The sequence below is a fragment of the Rhinatrema bivittatum genome, chromosome 13 (assembly GCF_901001135.1).
Source record: "Rhinatrema bivittatum chromosome 13, aRhiBiv1.1, whole genome shotgun sequence".
Lineage (NCBI taxonomy): Eukaryota > Metazoa > Chordata > Amphibia > Gymnophiona > Rhinatrematidae > Rhinatrema > Rhinatrema bivittatum.
This window is the reverse complement of record NC_042627.1, coordinates 79732696-79757708: the sequence shown is the minus strand read 5'-3', so window position 1 is coordinate 79757708 and position 25013 is coordinate 79732696. Positions and strand designations below refer to the sequence as shown.

The 25013-nt window shown below is 43.9% G+C and overlaps 1 protein-coding gene and 1 non-coding gene across 4 annotated transcripts; both read left to right on the top strand.

Annotated features, from left to right (window-relative positions):
* The first annotated feature begins 1472 nt into the window (after positions 1-1472).
* On the top strand, positions 1473-23862 carry TIPIN (TIMELESS interacting protein). 3 transcript variants are annotated; one of them, XM_029574648.1, is made up of 8 exons: positions 1473-1529; positions 7087-7243; positions 7410-7512; positions 7850-7925; positions 8413-8535; positions 15016-15079; positions 17321-17506; positions 22223-23862. In XM_029574648.1, exons 2-8 carry the CDS (start codon positions 7114-7116, stop codon positions 22399-22401), a joined length of 861 nt encoding a protein of 286 aa, XP_029430508.1. In that variant the 5' UTR covers positions 1473-1529; positions 7087-7113; the 3' UTR covers positions 22402-23862. The 3 variants fall into 3 exon arrangements, with proteins under 3 accessions (XP_029430508.1, XP_029430507.1, XP_029430505.1); XM_029574647.1 differs by lacking the exon at positions 1473-1529 and adding an exon at positions 4517-4820; XM_029574645.1 differs by lacking the exon at positions 1473-1529 and adding an exon at positions 4519-4754.
* Positions 16600-16735, top strand: LOC115075542. Its single transcript, XR_003852558.1, has one exon.
* Positions 23863-25013: the final 1151 nt, after the last annotated feature.

Below are 25013 nucleotides of genomic sequence, written 5' to 3'. Positions count from 1 at the left end.
TCCGGCGCCTGCCTCCGCCGCCTCTCAGCCAATGAGAAGCGGGGGGCCCGGGGAGGGCGTGGCGCTGGGGGGGGGGGGGGGGGGGGGGGGAGGCTCGCGCGCAGGCTGACTCCCAGGGCGCGCGCGTGGGGAAAGTCCTTCTGACGTCTCTCCAGTCCCCCATCACCCGCCGGCTGAGCCGTAGAGCATGCAGCAGCTGCAAGTCTAGCTCAGCAGGCAGATGCCTCGGTCGTGGCGGTCACCAGGGCAGGTTTCGGAAGCTCTGAGCATGGCACCCACTCCCCTGTCTCCAACAGCAGCCAGGCCAGGCTACCAGCAAACAGCTGGCAGATTCCAATGGGAAGATCCCTTCCCTGCCATCCATTTCCAGGCACAAGAGCTGATGCCTGGGCCTCCTTAGCGCTCTCCACAGTGTACTCAAGGCTTATTGAGAATGCCAAAGCACACTTTGAACTCTTTTGCAGGAAAAGCGTGATCTACATAAAGGCTGCTGCTAACTCCTATGCCCCCCTGGCTAATAACTTCCTCCAGAAACTTTCAAAACCTGTTTTAAACACGTTAGGGCTCTTTAGCTTGCAGAAGCGACTGAGAAGGGGATAAGATCAAGGTTTTGACTGCCGCATCTTACTTCTTAGACTCCTGGAACAATTAAACTCTGGAATTTGTTGCCAGAGGATGTGGTTAGGGCAGTTAGTGTAGCTGTGTTTAAAAAAGGATTGGATAAGTTCTTGGAGGAGAAGTCCATTACCTGCTTTTTATTTATTTATTAATTAATTATTAACTTTTATTTACCGACATTCGTGAAGCACATCATGCCGGTTTACAATGAACTCAGGCTATTCTCTAAGTGAACTAAGTTCACTTAGAGAATAGCCACTGCCATTAGCAATGGTTACATGGAATAGACTTAGTTTTTGGGTACTTGCCAGGTTCTTATGGCCTGGATTGGCCACTGTTGGAAACAGGATGCTGGGCTTGATGGCCCTTGGTCTGACCCAGTATGGCATTTTCTTATGTTCTTAAGGTTTATAAAACCATGAATGGGGTGGAATCTGGTTTGCCTTTCTCCGTAAGGGAGCTATTCAATCTCCTTTATCATTCATATTGCTCTTCTCTGTACTTCTTCTTCTTCTGTATCTTTTTTTTTCCTTTTTTAGATCACGTGATTAGAACTGCACACAGTACACAAGCTGTAGTTGCCCCATGGATTGATAACAGTGGCATTATTATATTCTTTGATTTGTTTTCCATTCCTTTCCAAATAATTCCTAACATTCTATTTGCATTTTAGATCGCTGATGCACACTGAACTGAGGATTTCAACAAATTGTAATGGAGGCAGAGGGACTAGTAAAGGTTACCAGTACTCAAGGAGCAATTGCACCATTGATCAATGCAGAGGCAGTAAGATACGCTTAGTTATAATCTCAGTTCCTTTCCAAATAATTCCCAGCATTCTATTTTCTTTTTAGACCGCTGCCACACTGGGATGAGGATTTCAACATATCGTGGTGGAGGCAGAATAATTGGTAAAGACCATTAAAGCTACAATATGTTGCCTTGACCATGTACCTTCATGTTATCGGCAGTGTGGGGCAGGGCTTATGGGCGACTTTTGTTGCTATATATTATGAGTTCATCCTTAGAGCAGGGTGTTCTTCCAGGGTATTGAAGGTCGCTATAGTGAGATCACTACGGAAAATGAAAGGCTTCTGGCATATTATTACCCTGTTTCAAATCTCCCCCATTCTCAGGAAATTGATTGGAAAAACTGACTCAGCAACTGCTGGATTTTGTGGAGGTTACAGAAGTTCTTTATTTATGGAAGTGTCTGTTTTTGAGCCGTACGTGGCCTGGAAACAGTAATATTGTCATTGGTGATGGTATACAAAGCCAGCAATTACAAAGGCAACAAATCTTTAAATATTTGAGCATGCTACACCAATACCTCTTAATCCAGATGTAACCTCAGTTTTTGAAGTCTTCACTCCTATAGAAATAACCGCCAGTTCTTATTTACTTAACCCTATTCTGCAGACGTAAACTTTTCATGAAGACTGTAATCTGTAAACACCTGTATTTATTATAAGAATTTGTATTTACTATTTATATTTATTATTTAGCTATTAACATTGTTCTGTTACCACTTGGTACTATTTCTCTCCTTTACCTCAAACTCTAAGTTCCTACTAAGTTAGCCATGTTATTTACACCCAATTGTTGGATGTAATTGTATATTTGTTTAATTGTTCAATCTGTTTGATGTAATTTTCTGTTCCTTGTTCTGTGTAAACCGAAGTGGTATGCACAAGTGCATGAACTCCGGTATATAAAAGCCTTTAAATAAATAAATAAAATCTATGTATTAGGAAAGTAAGAGAATGGGGAACATGAAGTTTAAATGAATAAGTGAATGAACATCTACACACAGCGAAAGTCACCCAGTAGCATAACTGTATACTTTATCAGTTTTACTCATCATCATAGAATATATTGAGAGAAATGCAGTATATAGTTCAATTCTTGTATGGTTTCTTATTAATCATATAAAATGACAAGATCCAGATCACACATAAACCTTGTTAGTTATTTAGTTTTGATTAATATTACTACCCTTAAACATAAGGCTTGGGGGAAATCTGCACAGAGCAGCATTTACTACCCTTAACAGAAACATGGGGGTAACCTGCACGGAGCGGCAGTTACTGCCCTTAACAGAAAACATGGGGGTAAACTACAGGGAGTGGCAGTTACTACCCTTAACAGAAACATGGGGGTAAACTGCACAGAGCAGCAGTTACTGCCCTTAACAGAAACATGGGGGTAACCTGCACAGAGCAGAAGTTACTATCCTTAACAGAAACATGGGGGTAACCTGCACGGAGCGGCAGTTACTGCCCTTAACAGAAACATGGGGGTAACCTGCACGGAGTGGCAGTTACTGCCCTTAACAGAAACATGGGGGTAACCTGCACGGAGCGGCAGTTACTACCCTTAACAGAAACATGGGGGTAAACTGCATGGAGCAGCAATTACTATCCTTAACAGAAACATGGGGTAAGCTGCACGGAGCGGCAGTTACTACCCTTAACAGAAACATGGCTTTCACCATATCCTCTGGCAACGAATTCCAGAACTTAATTATGCATTGAGTAAAAAATATTTTCTATTAGTTTTAAATCTTTTACCCAGTAACTTCAATGTGTCCCTGGTCTTTGTACTTTTCAAAAGAGTCAACAACTGATTAACATTTACTCGTTCCATTCCAGTCATTATTTTATAGACCTCTATCATATCCCCCCTCAGCTGTCTCTTCTCTAAGCTAAAGAGTCCTAACCTCTTTAGCCTTTCTTCATAGAGGAATTGTTCCATCCCCTTTATTATTTTCTCTCCCTTTTCTGTACTTTTTCAAATTCTGCTATATCTTTCTTGAGATGTCGTGACCAGAATTGCATCATGGAGCGATAGAAAGGCATTATGATATGTTCTGTTTTATTCTCCATTCCTTTCCTAATAATCCTTAACATTCTATTTGTTTGGGTTTTTTTTTTTTTTACTGCTGCTGCATACTGAGCAGAATATTTTCACATATTTTCAATGATGACACCTAGATCCTCTTCCTGAGTGGTGACTCCTAATGTGAAACCTTACATGGTGTAATTTGGGTTTCTCTTCCCTAAGGGCATCACTTTGCACTTGTCCACATTAAATTTCATTTGTTATCTGCATGCCCAGACTCTCAGTTTTGCAATATCCTCTTGCTATTTCTCACAATCCTCTTGTGATTTAACAACTTTGCTTCCTGGAAATCCAGAAACAGGATACCAATTTGCTCACCTTTATCCACATGTGCTCCTTTTACCCCTTGATCATCTAATGGTCCAACTGACTCCCTTGAAGGCTTTTTACCACGAATAGCCCTGAAACGTTTTTATTATGAGTTTTTGCTTCCACAGCAAGCTTCTTTTCAAATTGTCTTTGCCTTCCTTATCAATGCTTTACATCTGACTTGCCAGTGCTTATGCTGTTTCCCTTTTTCATTCGAATCTCTTCCATTTCTTGAAAGATGTTCTTTTAGATGTCTTTGCTCTCTTTTTATGGTATTCACCATCCTCTCTTTTTCCCCCCAACTCCCTTTCTATCCTCTTGTCCTCCACCTATCCTACAGAGCTGCACTTTCTCCTCCCCCCCGGTACAAAAAAGGCTTCTTCTCTTAATAGCATTTCTTTCCTCTTTTTCCCTTTCTCAGAGAGAGCTGGGTTAGGAGGCTTCATCAAGTAAACCGGGGAGATGAGCAGCTTTAGGGCCCAGATGAGGGTAGAATTCAGCAGGTTCAGACACAAAAACATAAAGCTGTTTAAAACTGAGAACAGAATAATGAAAATATGCTGGAGGAAGTCCCGCTCCGTGCAGCTGCCTTACTGATCCTGTCACCTCTGATTGGCTGCTGTTGCCGATGAGGTCATCACTCTGCGACTGCCCACATCGCCCTCTTCCTGCCGAACTCTGCAGCAACAGTGGCCTTTTGCGGTCGCCCTGCTGTTCTTGGCCACCTCTGATTGGCTGATGACGGTGAGGTCATCAGTCTGCTGGTTGGATTCCCCCTTCCCTCGAGGCAAAGAAAAAAGGCGCCAGCGGCATAGAGGGCTGCTAGCACCGCTCAACGGGAAGAAGAGTAGCCCAAGTGGGCGAGAAAAAGCCCAGTCTGGCAACACTCCCGCTCCCGCCTGGCTGGCACTGCTTTTGGCGGTGTGGTGAGTGATGGGAGAGTTTGTGGCCCTTCCTTCCTGCAGCTGAATTTTAACTCTTGCTCTCTCTGTGTAGGTGTCTGATACAGGCGAATTTCCTAGAGAAATCTTTTATGCTGGGCTTTGTGTGTGCGTGCAAAATTATTTGCAATGTGGAATCCTGAAGTGCCTATTTTATTTTTCAATTTAGATATTTTCTGAAGCTGTGTAGACGTTTTTCCTTCAAAGTTCTTGAAATGATTATTATTTATTATAATAGCGCAGTAAATGGAAGTTTGTAATCTCCTAGACCAGAGAAGTCTTGTATAAAGTCTTTAATATTTCTTCTGAAGCCTTGAAGAATCTGTAAACAGGCGTGGGGGGAATCTGTTGGAAGAGATGTCTGACCTTCTTCCAGGCTTAAACCCCATGTTGTGAATTAGCTGCAGTGTTAGAATAAGAGCAAATCAGAGGAAGTTCATTGGAAGCTCTAGAAATATGATCACTTTTAAACAGTATGGGTTTGGTTTATGCAGGGGTTTCTCCCATGTTCGTTATCAAGCCTGATAATGAGACCATTAATGGGATATGGCCATAATCTTAAGGATAGGGATGGCAGAAAGTAAGGAGTAGCTTTGTTTAAAAAAATAAAAATAAATACAATCAAAGCAACTGACATGCAGGGGGCATTGGGAAAGAAAGGGAGTGGTGCTAGGGGTCATTTGGAAAGAGGAGATGCCATATCTGTTTATACTGATGTAGTCTACTGACTTCTGATTCAGGCAGAGGAACTGTCCAAAGGCCTCCAAAAAGTGGGGAGGTGTTGGGAGATTTAAACCTCAAAACTATCCACTCAAAAAAAAAACCCAACAAGGAGATTTATGAAAACTGACATGGAGCAAGAGAGACTCTTGCTTATGTAGAAGGTATCACATGTAAAAAGGCCTTAAATAACGCCAGAGATATTTAAGCCTATTAGTAACATAGTAATAACAGCAGAAAAAGACCAATTGACATATCCATACTGCAGGAGTGAATTCCACCTGCCAGCCCGTAAGATCTCTGTCCTTATCCAGGTCAGGTTTTATTGTCCTCCTTGGTTAGTGGAGCACTCCCTCCCATTTATTATTTTATTCTATTCCATTCCATATCCTGCAAGAGAGACCTGGTTTTATGAGTGCCTGAGTTTCTGCTAGGACTTATTACTGTACTTGCAACCTGCCAGACAGAGCCAGCTGCTAACTAATTCTTACACTAAGGATCCTATTTGCTTATCCCACACCTCCTTGAAGTCCATTACTGTTTTAGCCTTCATCACCTGCTCTGAGAATTTGCTTTAATTAACCCTCTCAGGCCCTGTGCTCTGAAGACTTGTTGCCCTACCTTTTATTGCAGGACAACAATCATTCCAAATACAACTTTGCCTTGTGACCACTGCTCCCATCTCTCCACATAGGACTCAGTGGCTTGTTTTTCAGTCCTGTTTTGCATGGACTCTGTTGTGTTTTCCTTGCTTGAGTGAATTCCTATGTGATTTTAGAGACTGGTCACATGGCCTCTCTTTCAGTCTGCTCATCTTTTTTCCATAGACCCTTCTTGATCTCTTGCTGCTTCTTTGTACCTGTCCCATGTTGCTTTGAATCTCTCACTTGCAGTATGAACATTGGAGATGAGAGCTGAACAGCAGCTTGCTAAAATTGGGAGTGAGATTCTCTGTTTTCTCTGATGCTGTTTTTGTGTACCAACATAAGAATCATCCAGAGATGATGACGCATGTGACCCTTCCTGTTGTCATCGCACATAAGAAGGGATCGGTGTGACCTTGTATGCTCATATACATCTTTGGATCATTTTGATGTGGGTTAAAAAAAAAAAATCCTGCAAAGAATCCAGTATTCCCAGGGACTTGCCTTGCTTCTAGGAATCATGAGAATGGCTTATGTTGTTTTTGTTCAGGATGTGAAAGCTGTCCTCTGTCTGCCCTGGCTTCGGCTCTGTCGAAGAGGTTACATTTTGCTAATAAATGGTGCACAGAGAGATGGGACATCCATCTGAAGAAGCTGGAAGGGGTGGGGGGTGTCTGTAGAAGATGCATACTGTATCAGTCGAAGTGGAGGCAGCTAAGAGCCAGCTGGCAAAGAATTCGAGTCCCCAGGAAGGAGCATAAATGCAATAAGTTTCTTAATATGTTTTCTTGCTCTTGTTTGAATGTTTGTAAACACCTCCACATACTTGAAATTGGGGACATGTTTTGGATCGTAATTTGGAGGAGTCCTAAATTTATTCCAGGAGGATCTTGGTTTGAGGTAGAAAGCCTATGTTTCTCCTTTTGCAAATAACGTCTGAAACTTTGTTTCAGGGAGGACAAGGCTGGCCAGGGAAGACGATGGATCCGTTTGAGAACGGTTTGTTTGATCTCCCGGATTATGAGCATACAGAAGACGAAGCATTCCCTCCCCTGCCCCCTCCCTTCTCTCCAGGGGCTGAAGATGAGGCTGAACATATAATCAATGGAGGTGGGTTTGGAAATTGGTCCCATGCATTCTTCTGTTTATCTGTCTCTGCAAGTCAGGTCTCGCCACCTCTTGCCTTTTCTCATTTGGCCATACCTGGGGTCCTTCCATTACATCCGTTTTTCATGCATTGAGTCTCTCATTATAATCCGTGTGTATCATCTTTCAGTTGAGGATTCAGATGGAAACAAAGATGCCTCTCTAGCAGAGAATCCTCCTGTGGCCGTCAGGAAAGCTGTAAAAAGGTCCATGCCAAAGCTGGATGCTCAGAGGTAATGTGCTGTCCCAGTGTGCTCTTGCTCTCCTTTGCAGTAAAACAGCTTATTTTGAATTTTATCATATTATTACTCCCCCCTCCCCCCCCTTTTAGTCAAAAGATATCAAGCTGAGGTACAGAAAATACATATACAAGTAATACATGCAAACAACAAGAGCCCAAAATGAATTGGGGTTTCCTGTTCTCTCTGTGCACTGTCTGTGTGTGTGTGATGGGATCTGGCCAGTGCTGCTATGGAACACTTTAAGGGTTTATCCCATGAGGAAAATGCTGAGTAGATTTCCTCATTTCAGTGGGAAAGGTAATCCCTTGTTTTTTATAATTGTTCCCAGACTGATTTCCGAGCGAGGGCTCCCAGCATTAAGGCACATGTTTGAGAAGACAAAATTCCGAGGCAAAGGACATGAGGTAAGAAATCTGTAGAGCGGGTTAGACCTTTCAGAATAGTAACCCCTTCATGGTGAGAACTGCCAGATGCTGTGCTCAACAGCTGGTTAGTGTGCTGCAGGGAAAGAGATGTTAGCAACTTGCTGGTAAAGGGATAAATAGAGCCACATTAAAAATGATCTGTTGTGGGCATTCCCCTGTCCTTCAGCATGGTGCAGTCGCATAATGGTTATCTGTAACGCACCATCTGTGTACACAGGTCTGTACACTTGCAGAGCTGTGATTGGGTTTGACACTGCCAGAATTTTGGATAAAGAGAGAGGGGTGATTGCATTACTGAGGCTATCACTAATAAGCAAATCTGTCCCTGTGCCTGGCAGGACTGTAATACACATTCCCCAGGGGGGGGACAAGACTTGGTCGCAGGTGCCCCTTATATAATAAAAACATTGAAGTATAGCTTTATGTTACTGGCATCTGGAAAGGCCCTCATGCAGCTTCCTTACAGGCAGAAGACTTGAAGACGCTGATACAGCACATGGAACACTGGGCACATCGGCTCTTCCCTAAGCTACAGTTTGAGGATTTCATGGAGAGACTGGAGACGCTGGGGAATAAGAGAGAAGTTCAGGTACGTAAGGAGAGGAACTTAATGTAAACTAACAGCAAGCCAGCAGCCAGAGCAGTGTGCCATAGTTCTGATTATTACCAGAAACTAATGTTCTAGTAATTTCTTCTTAACTGAAGGAAATTAACTTTCTCTCATTCAGTACCAGATTTGGAGGTGCATTTATGACTCTCCCTCATTCCCGGACCACATCTGCAAGGTGACTCAGAGCTTCACTTTGTGTCTGTTTTGTGACCTTAAAAGATGTCATGTCCACCTCTTCCCCCAACCCAACTGACCACAGCAACGTTTGCATCGTTCATCCATTGACCCCTGGCTCGCACTTTTCAGCATCCACAAGAATATTATTTTGTTTATTTCTTAAAGGCAGGGACCCAGTTTTCTTTCAAGTGCAATAAATTACCAGCATCTGCCGACCACAGTACAAATGATTGGCTGCCGTTGCAGACTGTGGCTGGGGAGAGAGTAGGTAGGAGGGTGAGGTAGCAGTATAAGGAGGCAGCTTCAGGGGCAGATTAGGACTAGGGAGAAGTCTTCATGTGTAAGTCACAAAATTAATAAAATGAAGAAAAAATGTGAAAAGGGCCTTTTTGTTTTGGCAAAATTACTGGAAAAGACTGTGATGGAAACAGGCCAGTTAATATGATCTGACCTCTGTGAGACTGACGTCATCACTGAGCATTTTGAAAGCTGCCCTGCCATTGGCTAGTGCCTGTGGTCAACAGCTGACTCCATTTTTTTTTTTAGCCTGTTTTACTCAAGACTTCAGTAAACAGAAGTTCTCATAAATATTGCCATTACCGTGTGCAGATGCAGGACACTAGTTATCGTGACATGCTGGCACCTCTCCTTGTTTTTGGCATGCACTGTATTTTCTGTTTGAGCTCCTGGGTAGCTACATAATAACACAGTAAATAACAGAGAAGTTCCAGTTTCTGTATTCAGTCTGCCCACTTGTCTTCCTCTCCAGGGTTGTAGCACTTTTGCTAGACAGGCCCATCATTTTCCATGTTTAAACCAATATCGGCCTCCCCTTCATGTGTTTTTTTTTTTGTTTTTTTTTTACCTGATTCCTCAGCCCTGTTGTTCCCACCACTGCCCTCTATATTTGTCCCAGGCCTGCTCACTAATGTTGGGATTGTAATTGTACGAACATAAGTTCTGTGCTGGGCGAGCCCTCATCCCTTCTCTAACAGCAGCCTGCCCAGGTCACCTGGAAATCTGTTTCATGTTGCTGTAAGAGGTGGAGAAATCAGTCTGTCTGGCTAATAATTGCTTCTGGCTCTGTTCCCCAGAAAGTTTGAACTGTTACATTTCTAGCCTTTGCCACTTTCTCTGGTAGCAAATTCCGTCGTTCGGTTATGCATTGACTGAAAGAAAGAAATAAGTAGGTTTGGATTCTGGATTCAGTTACTTTCCTTTGCAAACCTGAGCTCAGGGTAGGACCCGTTCAGGTACAGGAGGCAGTTCCCTAATGTTCCATTCTGTCACTGCCTCTGCCATTGTTTGTTTTTCCAGGCATCTTCCACCTACTCAGGAAGTGTGTTTGGGATGCAAATATCTATTAGTATCACGTATCAATTCAAATGAGAAAGATCTATGAGTAATCCATCTCAGTGCAGCCAGTCAATGTAATAAAGCAACCTGGAGGGCAAACAGCAGGTGCAGTTGCATTAAGTAGCGGTATCTGCAGTAGGAAAGAGGAGATGATAACATCGCCCTGTATCGGTCACTAGTGAGGCTCCACCTGGAGTCCTGTGTCCGGTGCGGGAGGCCAGGCCTTCGTAAGCACTCTGAGAGGCTGGAAGGGCTACTGAACCGATGCAAACTCTGCAACGAGAGGCTTAAGATGTTCAAAATATATTCGTTCCAAAAGAGAAGGGATGGAATGACACGTTAGAAACTTTCCAATATGTGACAGGCCTTGGTAAAGTAAGAGAAGGTGAAATTTTCCATAAAATACGAAACTCAAAGACAAGGAGTCACAAACTGCAGTTACAGGGAGGAAGTTTTAGAAGAAAACTGAGAAACTATATGCTCAGGAGGGTGAAAGGGGGTAGACAGCGGTACTCTGACTATTTTATTTCTTTATGGAGAGGGTAAAGGCTGCTTGGAACGGCAAAGCCATTTGCGTATATGTGCGCACTTCAGATTCGTCTATCCGCCTAGGCTTAGACCTGCTCTGTGCGGCATCTAAACTTCAACATATACTTCTACGCCTAACTCCGAATATTTTATTTAGTTTTATTTAAAACACTTTTTTTCTATACCGTCATACAGTGAATTAACCACACAGAGGTTCACATAAAGGCACCTATAGTAATCAAAATTAATTAGCATAGCTAAAACATAAACGTGCCAAAAATATGCGGTAACAGGATTCTTTCAATATAAAACTGTTTGTTATTAGTCTGAGGGTACTATTGCAGTTAATCTATAAAGAGAATAATCTTAAGTGTATTTAAAGGTGGGAAAGAAAGGAAATTAAAAAGTACGTACTCTTATTTGCTCTCTTCATTCTCTTTGTAAAGAGCCAGGTTTTAAGGCTTACTCTGAAAAGCTTGACGTTTCTCTGCAGTCTTATCTCCAGAGGCATTGAATTCCACAATGTGGGTCCTGCCAGGGATAGTGCTCGCTCCCTTGCTTGTGTGAGTCTCGCAGATTTAACCGAGGGGATAGTTAGTAGTGCTTTCTCAGCTGATCTTAGGTTTCTGTGTGGAACATGTACACGTAATGCTGTGTTCAGTCATGAATTCATTTGTGTATAGTGCATAGCGCTTTATATTGTACTTTTTGTTCAATAAGTAGAAGTTCTGCAAGTGTTCCAGTTATGTGATCTCTTTTCCTTTTACCTGTCAATATTCTTGCGGCTGAATTTTGCAATATTTGAAGAGGACGTGTAGTCACCTGTGATAGTCCTAGGAACAGGGCGTTGCAATAGTCAGTGCTTGTGAAAATTAGTGCTTGTAAAACTGTCCGGAAATTTGAAAGTGTTAATAAAGGTTTTAACTTCCTGAGAATCATTAGTTTTGCGTATCCCTCTTATTTTCAGTGATATGTGTTGTTTTAGGTTTAGTTCAGAGTCTAGTATGACACCTAGGTTACCTACCTTTTCTGCTAATTCTACTCTTTGGTTATTGTTAATCGTTATTGGTGAAAGGATAGGGTTTATGTTTTTTCGTTCTAAGTGCAGGAATTCAGTTTTATCAATGTTTATCACTAGCTCCATTTGGTTCAATAGCTGTTTGATTATGTCTAGATACATATTGGCTAGTTTGTTTTTTCAATTGTGTCATCTATGGGTAAGATTAGCTGTATGTCATCAGCATAGATATATATAGTGTATGATTCCAAGGCCTGCTATTAGGTGGCATAATGGAAGGAGGTAAATGTTAGTGTTGCAGACAGTGCTGATCCTTGTGGTACTCCAGTTTGTAAATTTTACTTTCTCTGACATTGTGTGTTTTATTTTTACCTGAAAAAATCTGTTATTTAGATATGACTTGAACCAGGCTAGTGTGTTACTGTGCAGCCCTATTTCTTCGAGTCAATATTTCATGATTCACTGTGTCGAATGCTGAGGAAAGGTCTAATTAAACAAGGATGTAATGTGTTCCACTGTCAAAGCCTCTTAGAATGTTGTCTGACAGTGCCACTAGTAGTGCTTCGGTGCTGTAGTGTTTGCAGAATCTGTGTTGTGTGCAGGATATAGAATGCTATTGCTTTCTAGGTGTTCTGATAATTGGTTTTGGACTGTTTTTTTCTATTAGTTTTGCTATCAGTGGTAAATTAGATACCGGTTTATAGTTATTCAGGCTTTGGGGGTCCAGGTTTTTTTCCTTAATGATGGCTCCTTTCAGGATGTCGGGCATTGAACCTTCTTCGAGAGAGAGGTTTATGATTTTTGCTAGTGTTGGGGCAGTTATGTCAGTTAATTTTTTTAAATTCCATTATAGGCAGGGTGTTTGCATGTGGGGCGGGGTTTACATTTTTTATCATGGTTTCCACTTCTATGCTTGAAACCTCAGTGAATGAAGACCATTTTGTTATGTCCCTGGTGTGCATTTTGAGCTCTTGTTAGTTGTTTTTGGGATTTTGGTTCTTAATTTCTCTCTCTTCTCTTTGAAAACCTGTGCTACTTCATTGCATCGAGTTTCGGGTAGGTTCTGAGGGGTGTTAGTTTTATCACTAGTTAGGTCTTTAACTGTACTGAACAAGGTTCTAGCGTTATTTGTACATTTTATTTCTATTTTAGAGCAGAAATTTTTTTTTTTTTCTTAGCATGCAGGATTACTTTTTTGTAGTGAGCCAGAAGTTTTCGGTATTTTGTTAGATTTCGGTTGCTTTATTTCTTTCCATTCTTTTTCTTTTTCCTAAGATTTTGCTTGTCGTCTTTTATTTGTTCATTACGCCAGGGATTTATTTGTTTTGGTTCTTTAATGTACATGTTTTTTGTGGGGTTTATTTCATCTGCTAATTTGGTAGTCCTGTTTACCCATTCATTACTTTCTGTGTAATTGAAAGTCGTTAATTCTGCCTGTAATTTGTCCTTTAGTATTTCTGTATTATAGGGTGGGCCATACTTGAATTCAGCTGGTTCTTTCCTTTGTTTTTCAGATGGGCCCGAGTGCTTAATAGTGGATTGTATGAGGAAGTGATCTGACCATAGTCTGTGTTTACATTCACTAGTGATTTACTGCTGATGAATGTCCAGCTTTGTCTGTGATTAATCTGAAGCCGGTTGCGTTCATTATGTCATTCAGTGTTTGGCATGCATTAGATAGCGGATTGACGTCCATGTGGAGGTTAAAATCTCCAAGTATGATGGTTGGTTTTGCTGAATTTAGGTGAGTTGTAAAAATTTCTATTAATGGGGAAATGTTTAAGTCCAGGAGACTAGGAGGGCAGTAAAATAAGGCATATCTGCATATGGTTGGTGTTGAAAATTGCAGTTTCATGATTCATAGGGGGTGTAACTGGTGGTAGTTTACACCATCTATGGAAGTTAGGCATATAAGTTATACACCTAACTCGCTCCGTTCCCGATCCGCCCAATGCACGCCCGCTTTTTTTTGTGCGAATATTTTAGGCGTATAAGGGACTTGTACAGCTAAGCGGCAGCTGCTGAGCATGGGCGCATATTCAGCAGACATTACTTAGCCACCTATATCCCGCTTATCTAGCTAAATAGCACTGGTTTGTGTCTCTCTCGGGAAACTCAAGCAATGGGCATAGATAGTGGGTCGGTGATGGAACTAGGAGCTGCATTTCTAGCTGATGTGGACTGTGATTTGATCCGGTAGGCAGCCAGGTGCCAGTTGTGGCCATGAAACTGGTCAACAGACACTATTTCCAAATCCAGTTTGATGAGATTACCCTGTTAAGGGTTCTCTCATATTTGGTAGTGAATTGGAGAAGATGGTGAATCCAGAATTCCGTGTTTGCTGGAGGACAGAAAAGTATCTTCGAGTTCTTTTGGGGCTATGAGCTGCTTCAGGAATTCCCGGTGGTTTCGTCCTTGGAGGAACTGCTGAGAGCAGTTTACAGCCGTCTCAGATCCTGGAGTACCTTGGCATGTGATTTGATACGGAGCGGGGCAGAGTGTTTTTGCTGGTGACTCAGGTTCAGTCCTTGAGGAGGACTATTTGCTTGATGGTATGGTCTGAGGTCTGTGGCAACGTTGGGCGTAGTCCCTTGGGTGAGGATGCAGCATTTGTTGCTCTCCTGGTGGAATCCTCTGTCCCAGGAGTACACGGTGAGATCGGAGGTGAGGGTCCAGCTGCAGTGGTGTTTACAAACAAATCATCTCAGGGCATTCCTTTGGTGTTTCCTGTTGAGATTTGCTGGGCAGTGTCATGATCCTCCTTACATGCTTTTTCCAAGCATTACCATTTGGACTTTAAGGCTCAGGAAGATGTAGCTTTCATGCGTGAGAGTTGATGGGCCCTCAGGCAACCTTTCACCCTTCTCTGGAGCGGCTTTGGGTCATCCCATCTGTACTCGGGCCTGCCTGAGTACAGAGGAAGGAGAAATTACTACTTAACTAATAATTTCCTTTCCTCTATGGAAGGAAGGCTAATTCACAACCCACCCTGGGCTGCCTACTTGCTTTTAGTTTGTCCGTGTATGCAAACAACGAAGAGTTATTTCTGTTACTTTGTTTGAAGGACTGTTAAGGGACATAACAGTCCCTAAGATTAGTTGATGTCTTTTTTTGCTGAGCTCAGTATTTCCCTGTTGGTTGGAAACATGAGGGGTGGTCTGTTAAGAGTCAGGTTCAGGTATAATCAGTTGTCCACGGTTTGGCTTTTCTAGAGATGTCAGGGCAGGACTATAGGTCAGTGAGTCAGCTTTACTCTGTCTCCACCTGCTGGTAGGAGTGCATAACCCGCTGGTGTGGATTGTCTTGCCTTCCTTAGAGAAAAGGAAATTTACTTCTTACCTGATAACGTTTCCTTTATCTGTTTATCGCTTCTTTTTCAGACCTGCCTGAAGCAAATCCGCCTGGATCTCCCCTTGAGCCATGAAGACTTCATTGGTAATAAAGGTACATATGTAGTTTTCTTTGGCAAATTTTTTTTTAGTTTTGGTTACAATCTTCTGTTTGACCCTTCACTATGAACCTTGCCATGACCTAAGCTTGAAGTGCTAAAAAGCTGAATATAAATCAAATATATAAATGTTAGGGGCCCATTCATATAACAGAAATCACAGCGCCGTGCACACTCTGTGGCAGTTTTGTACACTGCTTCTTGTAATAGTCCTAAAACACTTTCCTTTTTTGTATTGCCCCATGGTGAGATCGCATCTTGAGTACTGTTTGCAATTCTGGTTGTCACATCACAAAAACGATGTAGTTGCACTGGAGAAAGGTGACCAAAATAAGTGGCATGGAAAGGCTGCCCTGTGAGGAAAGGCTAAGGAAGTTAGGGCTGTTCAGTTTGGAGAAGAGATGACTGGGGGGGATATGATAAGAGGTCTACAAAATCATGAAAAGACTTGAACAAGTTAATGTGAATCGGTTATTTACTCTCTCAGATAATAGAAGGACCAGGGGGCAGTCCATGAAGTTAGCAGGTAGCTTCCTATATTTGAAAAGGGTTAAGCAGCATTTGCACGTAGCGCGCACCAGAAGGGGACCTTGCGCTCTGTCATTGTGACAGTACAGAAAGGGGACCTTATGCGTCCATCAGATTGAAAGACGGCAGATCTATATACTCCCGTACGACAGGAACATTGGCGGTTTCTGCGTGTAGCCCGTCTCGTATGGCATTGTTTGTGTCAAGCCTGACTATTCGGCTTGGCTACATTGCTCAAAATCTTCGGCAAGATCTGAGAGAGAGCAGCGTTTCTGCGCAAGGCGGATATTTTGGTCCATACATAGGTGGTTGGCTGGGTGATTTGCACCAATCTTAAAGGTCAACAGTTAAGGGGCATTTCACAAAGTGATCTGCTGCCTTCTCAAGCTGGGCTGCATAGTAGGCTTTGGCCAACACGGACTTGGACTACTTCAGAGTGAGATTCGATTATGGTACAAGGCGAGACCTTACAGAGCACCATATCCGACAGTAGAAGACTCAATTTCAGTCCTTGAGATTGGCCATCCGTTCACTGATGTGGAGTTCTTTCTGGGTAGGCGACTGGTGAAGGTGATGTCAAGGCAAGGCCACCACTGTTGCCTAGATAAACCTTCGAGGCAGTAGCGGTATCGAAAGCATTATCTCCACCTTCCCTGGGTGCCCATTGCCTGCATCCATGAGCCTTTGCACGAAACCCCTTTCTGGTCTTGCTCCTGAGTTGTGTGCTGTGCTCTGCGCCTCGGGTAAAAACCGCAGAATTGTATTTGCATGCAGAGGGTCCAGGTCTGGAGAATTAGCAACATTATGGACAGTGCCCGAAGAACTGGGTTATTCATTCCTCTGTACTGTTAAACAGATCAGCACAAGGGGGTGAGTGGGTGCAGTTTACTCTTTGCTTCCTGCAGCAGGACACAGCACCGTAGCCCAGTGGTTAAAAAGTTCCCTCTCAAACGAGAGGGGCCAGAGTTCAAGTCCCCCTTGCGGCTTTGTGACTGTCCTGTGCGTTGGTTGCATTTTCCAGCAATAAGATGTAACCTCAGGCCGTCACGCACAGCAAAGCAAACGGTTCCTGCCGACAGGGTCTGTCTAGCTGTCAGGCTGCCTGTGCGATGGCTCCGTACACGCGTCACTGCAGTTTAGGCTCTGCAGAGATTTGTTTCCCAAAACACAATTCATTGATTCTAAGTTTTTTGGACATTTTAGTATATAATTTAAAGGTATTACTGGACTCCATAAGGTTTGTGTTTTTTTGTGTTTAGGGATATTTGATTGTAATTATTAGGCAAGAAAAAATTGCAAATCAATACCTTGAAAATTAATTGGTGTACACACTTTTTTTTTTTTTTTTTCACCCTCCAGCGGTGAAAATTTTTTTTCAAGATATTGATTTGCAATTTTTTCTTGCCTAATAGTCATGAGTTAATGTTAATTACAATCAAACATCCCTAAACACAGAAATCCTAAGGGATCTGTTTAACCTTGCTGACTTGGTCAGGAAGGAAAGCCCAAATTATTACAACTGTTCTTAGACCTGGTCTCCCTGTCCAAGTCCCACCTGAAGTTTTCCTGTCTTGTCTTTCGTCTTTTTTTTTTTTTTTTTTTTTTTAATTTCTTTCTACATCTAGCAGTAGCAATAGCGTTTAGCACGGTGACACTCTCTAGCAGCAGCTTCTAATCCCTCCACAAAACATCCTTTTTGTTGTGTGAAGGGGAAGGCGGAAGTAATGGATTGGATGAGCCCTCGGAGGACCTGGAGCTGTTTTCTGAAATCGTGCAGCAGGATCCCCCCTCCCTGCCCCCGACTGGCGCTTCCCTGAGCGAGGAGCAGCAGCAGAGGATAGCGAGGAACCGGCAGCTGGCTCTGCAGCGGAGGCAGGCGAAGACGCAAGCCAGCGGTAAGGACTGCTTTCCGCTTTTTAAAATCTTGTTAATAGAGATGAGCCAGGAATAACACTGGGGAACACAATTTTCGTTGACTTAGATCTGACACTTGGTTTTTGATTAACTTTTGACATCTGAATCCAATAATGACCCCAGTCTTTCTCTATCACGTCAACTTTTTAAGGTACAGGGGATACACTCCCTTTGTCCCAAAAATCATACAAAATGTACATACAAACGAAATGAAAAAATTACCTGAATATACTGTTTGTTTAGTTATTTTATTCATACAAAGGCTATTTATTGTTCCTGTAAGTCAAATTGTGTACAAGTAGTAAAGTTCTGCTACCAAACTTACACATTAAGGTAAAAATTTATGCTTATAGCTTTTCCAGCAGTGTTCAATCTGTGGACATTCTCGCCTGATGCTCCAACAATAGTCAGCCATCACATGTATATCCCATCTACCCTGATACTGTGCCTCCATGACCTTCAAATCTTGGTGGAATCGTTCACCTTGCTCATCACTGACTGCACCAAGGTTTTTCAGGAAATCAGCAAGATGGCTTTGCAGAAAATGCACCTTGATGCTCAGGTTGCAACGAAGCATTTTGAAGCTCTCCAAGAGTTTCTGTGCTTGTGTATTTCCACGTAGATAGGTAGGAATTACAACAATTCTGGCACTTATCGTAAAGTGCGAAAAAGTTATTGCAGTTTGCGGTAATACCTATGCGAAGCGCTAAGATAGCGCACTTTGCGATAAACAGCCTATTACCATAAAACACGCCCCTTTTCCTATCGCATGCAATATTTAGTGCATTTTGATAAATCCAGGCCTAAGATAGGCTACAGAGAAAAAACTTGTCGTGATAGAAGAAAACTAAGTGCAGTTTTGAAATCGGCAGGCCTGTTTAAGTCTAAAACAGCTGAAAAATCAAACTCAACAAGAATTATGTTAAAAATTGTTCCCCAGTGTAATTTAAAGTGCTTGGCCTCAGTATGAGCCATGGTCAAGGGAACATTTATAGCAGGGGAGCTCACACTGGTCAGGATCTCTAATGAATGTGCATGAGATTCATTTGCATGCACTTTTCGATGTGCATGAAAAATATTTGCATATATTTGTAGAGACCCCCCTGGTATCCGCTAGATGACCCTAGGTTCCTGCCCTGGGTGTTCCGGCTGCAAACGGTAGATCCTTAGGGTAAGGGGAGGTGGGATAGAGGTTTAGAGTCAGGATCTGTCTTCTGTTTTGAGAAAAGAGACTTTTTTTCTTTGGGCGTATTCTTGGATTTTTACCTGGTTCATGTCTGGTGAGGGACGAGCCCCAGAGCTGAGAAGATCTGTATTCTGCTTCCCCTGAAATGGGAAGGACAGCAGTGACTCGGCACCTCAGAGGAAGATTTGCGACGACTTGGAAACTTTTTGCCCTTTTGGCTTGTGAGAAGGGTTAGTGCCACCCCTTCTCATGCTGGAAGTTGGGCTGTTTTAGCCTGGTTATTTCCCCAACGTCAGACTTTTCCTAACCAGGGGTCACTTTAGAAGAGTCGAGAGCTTTGGAGACCCTTAACTGGCCATCCAGCCTTTGTGACACAGGCTGAGGCCGATCTGGACTTGTGTAGACCTCTGATCCGTCTCATGCATCAGAAATTCCCTCCCTCAGGGATGAGCTCTAGTCTGGCCCAGGACCCTGCACAGATGGAAGAGTCTGCACTGAAAATACCACACTGAGCGGGCAGAGGTAAAGGAAGAGTTATCTACTTGATTGTACATTTATTTCTGAAGTTAATTGGAACCCCCAGTCCGTTTCCTGCCTGTTCCCTGGAGCACTACTCCTGCTATCTAGCCCAGGGTCAACATCACTGTACTGCCTGGACCTAGAAGGTCAGCCTTCCCTCCAGTAGAAAGGACCAGCAAAGAAGGGGAAAACCAGCCCATGGACACAGCCCCCACCTATAAATGTTCTTAGGGCTCAACCAACCCACCCAAAAAGGGTTACATATTCATTAGGCATATCCCAAAAACCTGACTGGGGAGGGTGGCCTGAGGACACCTGGTTTAGAGGGTGAAATCAGTTTGGCAGGGAGAGAAGCTGCTCTTCTGCTTGCTGAATGTGTCGTTTCTGCACTTACAGTTATGTCCTTTGCAATGTTCACAGAGTTCCTCTGCTCGAGTGGTGCAGCCACTTCTCAACTTAATTTGGACACTACTTCCTTTAGCACTCACTGAGTGTTTCCCAAGGAGAGGGACATGGAAATATCTGGCTTTCGTAATGTCACCGTCATTGCGTTGTCTGAGAAAACTCATATGGCGACAAGAAGAGTCTCACCATAGTTTGGGAGGCCAAAGAGATTTTTGTCTGTGCAGCATTTGGAAGGGATGGCAGCTTTGCATGTATCCAGAGTGGACAATGTGCAAACAGACTCTCTCAGCAGGCAACAGCTGGACCCGGGGGAATGGGAGTTGTCAATTGAGGTCTTCGACCTGATTTGGGTTTACTAAGGAAGTCCCCAGCTAGATCTGATGGTGGTGCAGAGCAATGCCAAGATGCTGTGTTTTTTGGGTGCAGAAGAGAGGTCGGAGCTGAGGACAGACACTCTAGTTTTCCCGTGGCTGACAGGGATCCTGCTGTATGTGTTTCCTCCGTGGCTGTTAATAGGTCAAATGTTGAGATGCCTCGAGAACCATCCGGGTCAGGTAGTACTCGTGGCGCCAGAGTGACCACGTCATCCATGGTTCGCAGATCTGATTCATCTCTCAGTAAACAGGCCCTTCAGGTTAGCTCATCTTCCGGGCCTGTTAAAACAAAGGCCTATCTTCGCAGATCAGGCAGATCACTTTTGTCTCGCGGCTTGGCTTTTGAGCGGTGTCGTTTAAGGTTAAAAGGTTACTTGGAAGCAGTCACTGTCACTTGCTTCAAGCCAGGAGGCCATCCATCTATGGCTTATGTCAGAGTGTGGAGGGTCTTTGAGTTTTGGTATATAAAAGGGAGATCTAGGCCTGTTGCAAGTTGAGATCCCTCATATTTTGGCCTTTTTTTTTACAACAGGGCTTGTCCAAAGGCTTAGCTTACCATTCCCTTTGAATGAAAGTGTTGGCAGTGGGTTGTCTGAGGTAAGTTACAAGAAAGGACTTTAGCGTCACATCTGGATGTGGTATGGTTCTTGAAGAGGGCCAAACATTTACGGCCATCAGTGCACAGATAGTGTCTGGTGTGGAGTTTGAACTTAGTTCTCCAGTGCGATGTGGACCTCTGTTCGAGCTGTTATGGAAGACATCATTGAAGGATCTCACCCTGAAGGTAGTTTTTCTGTTGGCGATTTGCTCAGCTAGATGGATTTCTCAGCTGCAGGCTTTGTCCTGAAGAGCACTGTTTCTGAGAATTATGGAGGAGGGGGTGTCTGCGCACTGAACCCTCACTTCTGCCCAAGGTTGTTTCCTCATTTCATCTTAACCAGACGGTGCAACTGCCATTGTTTTCGAATTGGTCATCTGAGTCGCCATAGGCAAGGGAACTTCCTTTATTGAATGGATGGATGTTGGGTACTGTTGCAGTTATTTGAAGGTCACCAACAGTTTCCGGCAATCGAATCATCTATTTGTATTGTTTGGCGGGCCAAAGAAGGGATGTAAGGCTTCTGTTGCTCATTGGTTAAAGGAATCTATTTTTTCGACCTCTCTCTGCAAGGGTCGGAAGGTTCTAGAGTTGTTGTGAGTGCACTCGACTAGGATGCAGATGGCCTCTTGGGCTGAATGTTAGTTGGTGTTGCCACAGGAGATCTAGTGGGCAGCAACATGGTCTTCATTGCACACTTTCTGTCTCAGCATTACTCGTTGGATGTTCAGGTGCTGGTAGAAATGAGTTTTTTGGTGCGTGTTGAACGGGCCTTTCGCATGCTCGCCCAGAGTAGGGGTGCTTTGGTGCATCCCACTTGTCTGGACTGATCTGGGCTACCACCAGGAAAGGAAAACTGGTTCTTACCTGCTAACTTTCATTCCTGCAGTAGCACAGGTCAGGCCAGAGACCCCACCCCCTTATTTATGCAGTGTGAGGAATTTTATTATGTATATATTCAGAACCTAAACAGGATTACCAGGTTTAATTGGGTCTGTGTGGTTGATGAAGGACTCTATTTCAGGGGCTCCAACCCTTGGTTTGACGTTTGCCCTGGGAGGAAAGGGGATAGTTGTGTTTCACTCTAGTTTGGCTTGGGTACAGGTCAATACTGAGGGACTGCAGGTGGTGCTCTCTGTTATGTAGCAGTGCCTGAGTTTTTGTTCTCTGCCTCCATCTGCTGGCAGCGATGCAATGCCCACTTCTCTGGCCTGATCTGTGGTACTTCAGGATTGAAAACTAGCAGGTAAGAACCAATTTTCCTTTCATTCTTAAGCCAATTTTATAACCAACAATTCTTATATTTAAAAGTCAGAAATGTACAAGTATTGTAATGAAATTAGACCCCCATACAAGGCGGTGTCTGGGTGGGGTGTGGAATAGCTGGACATTGTAAACATACAGTAGCCACTGCCTTTGAATTGCTGCTAAACTTGAAAGAGATGTATGCAGGAGCTTGAGTTGCACTTGTGACTGATTTGGTTTATGAACGATGGGTGACCCTCTACCTGTATCAACATGTCTTACAATAGTTGACAGGACACAAGCTTTGTAATGCAGATGATGGTTGGAGCAACATGGCTAATTGTTGCTGGGCTGCCTTTTCTTGCTGTAGATGGGTCCTCTTGTCCCTTGGCTGCCAGTCCTCCTGTACATGATGTGGGTACTGCTGGACTGCAGGACCCAGATGACCTGGCTGATGCAGGCAGCTCCGCAGAGCTGACCAATGCACCTGTGGAAACTGCAGTGCTCATGGACCAGAATGAACAGCTGGAAACCACAGAAGAAAACTAGAATATCCTGCTTGGCTTGCTGGTGGGCATTGGGATGGGTGGTAAAAAAACAGTGGGGTTTTTGTAATGAAAATCTCCTGAATGTTTTTATATGGAAGTGCTCACAGCAGGGGCACTGTAAGTTACTCTTCCTGTGTCTGATATCTGTTGGCTTCTGCAGCGAAGGGGCCATGGTTTCAGCAAGTCAATAATACTCTTCTTCCAGTGGCCTTAATTTCATACATTTTTACTATGTCTAACTTCCTAGTGACCTTCATGTTCAATGACAGATTTTTGGTACTTCTGCCTTTTTTTTTTCCCCCTCATTCTCAATATTCCAAAAAAATTTGCCTTAAAAGCAGCAACCCAGCCTCCTGTAACATCATTGTAGCAGAGGGGCTGCAGGTTTATCCCTGGTGCTGCTCTGCGCTCGCTCTTTTATGTGGATGGCGGGAGTGGGAGAGAGGGTGACCCTCCCTCACTGGTACCATGCCCCACAGCAAGGCCTAGCCCAAACCTTGGATGGCAGTGCTACTGCTGGCTTTGATTTACAACCCTGGCTGCCTCTATTGGTCTGGTAGCATGGGCCCAGCCCTGCAGGAGCTTCAGCAGGAGGACTGCATGAGGCCTTACAGTGCCCAGCCCCTTCCTCCTGCCACTCTATGCAAGCAGGGCCTGTCAGCCTGCAAGGACTCCTGCTGAAGCTGCTCCAGGACCAGGCTATGCTCTAAGCGAAGCAGCAGCAGCGAGGGGCAGATCCCTGTGCAAGCGGAGAGAATCTCCTCGCACCCCTGCCTTAGCAGCTCAGCCCCACCTTCTGCTAGTGAGCGGACTGGGCTGCTCTGCTTTTAAATGTGGCCTCGGGGGAGGAGCAGGGAACCCTGGGAGACCGCAAATAAAGGTTCAGGAGAGGGTTCTGGAAGACCAGCCCCGTGGGGTGGAAACTACCCGACCAGGAACAGAGTGCGAGCCCTCCTGCTGGGGCAGAAGCATGCACGGCTTTGTGAGTTGGGTTTTTTCCTTATAGTGCAGCATCAATCTTGTTTCTGATAGCGATGCAAGCCTTTCTAAACATTGTACACGAATGGAAATGGAGAAAGAGTTAGATTAAAAATATCTGAAACCTTGCACGGATGAGCAGAATCCTAGCTGGAGCTAACGTCGGCTCCTGTGCCGCACAGGCTGCTGTTTCTCCACCCCCCCTTTCACACATCTACTATTGTTTACAGACAGATCCTTCTCGCAAAGCCTCTGCCCTGTTATTATTATTATTGCAAGAGCAGGGTTGAAACAGTTGCGGGCTGGCCGAGGCCCCACTTGTTCAGTGCACAGAGAGGGCAGAAGTGCTGGTGCTAGCATGCAAAGCTGCTTTCTGTGTACGGACTGTTTCCACATTTATTTAATCTTGTTCCTGTTTTCAGTGATCTTTTCATCTGTAAAAATGCAACTTTGTATACCAAGAAATAAAAATTGAAACAATTTAGTTACTGGAATGGAAAGTGTTATTGACGGTGCCTAGGACGACAGGTGAGGATGCCACCTGCAAAGCTTTGTTTACAGAAGAGCTGGGGAGTGGGTGGCAGGACCTGCTCTTAGGCTACAGTAAAATGCAGCATCCGTGCCCTGTGCGCTGATGACCTGAAGCACGAGCGTGGCAGGAACGTAAAGGGGAGATTGGATCCTGTTAGTATAGGAGAGCTTCACATTGTTTATTCTTAGACGGAAGAAGGGACCCTGTCAGGATCCATAAAGAGCAATTTGTTTTAATCAAATCTATTATTTCACCAGGTTTTAAAACATTCTACCATCAATATTAATTTCTGGTCCAGATGTAACAACAGTGCCGTGCCAGACCATTATTTACAGAGACACCTTACCCAGCGATTCTCTGGGTATTATGGCCAGTGCCTCGCCTAACATCCTTCAAGCTACGGTTACCCAGCTCACTCAAATTAAGATCTATTATTCCATGAAAAAGGACTTCTGCCCGATGGTAGATGTACTCGCTGTCTTTAAAGAAGAGAGCACGACCCGACCAGCACTACTGCACATCAAGAAACCAAGGATGAGGCTAGAGCTGCAGTTAAGAGTGAAGCAGCAACCCCCTTCTAATCATCCGAAGGCGCCGCTGGTAATTCCACAATACCTTAACGCGGCGCGGCAGCCTGCATGCCAGTTCCACGCAGTCAAATCTCCTCACTTATACAACTCATTTCCTCATTAACTGCATCTAAACTTTGTGCCTCTTTCCCTGAGAATCATCCCCTCCCTTTAAACAAGGATTCCTCACGTTTGAACTGCTGGGACCACTTTGATTAGATTGGTCTGTAGTCAAGCTTTACTAAACCTGGGTGACTGAGAATGAAAACCAAGCTTAAAATCGTGATTGGCTTGAGTTGTCAAGATAGGCTACTGGGTCAGTATATACGACCTTTGACTTGTGAAGTGACGTGAGAAGGGTAAGGATCTCAGCTCCGCAACCAGCACTTATGACTCGAGGGAGATTTCGGTACCACCTTACCCATCAAGCTGGGTCTGAGGAAGAACTAAAGCAGCCTTCAAGGACCTTACTGGTAACATTGGAAATGTAAGTGAAGGTGAGATAAAGCCTTGGCTGCAATGGAGTCACTACAG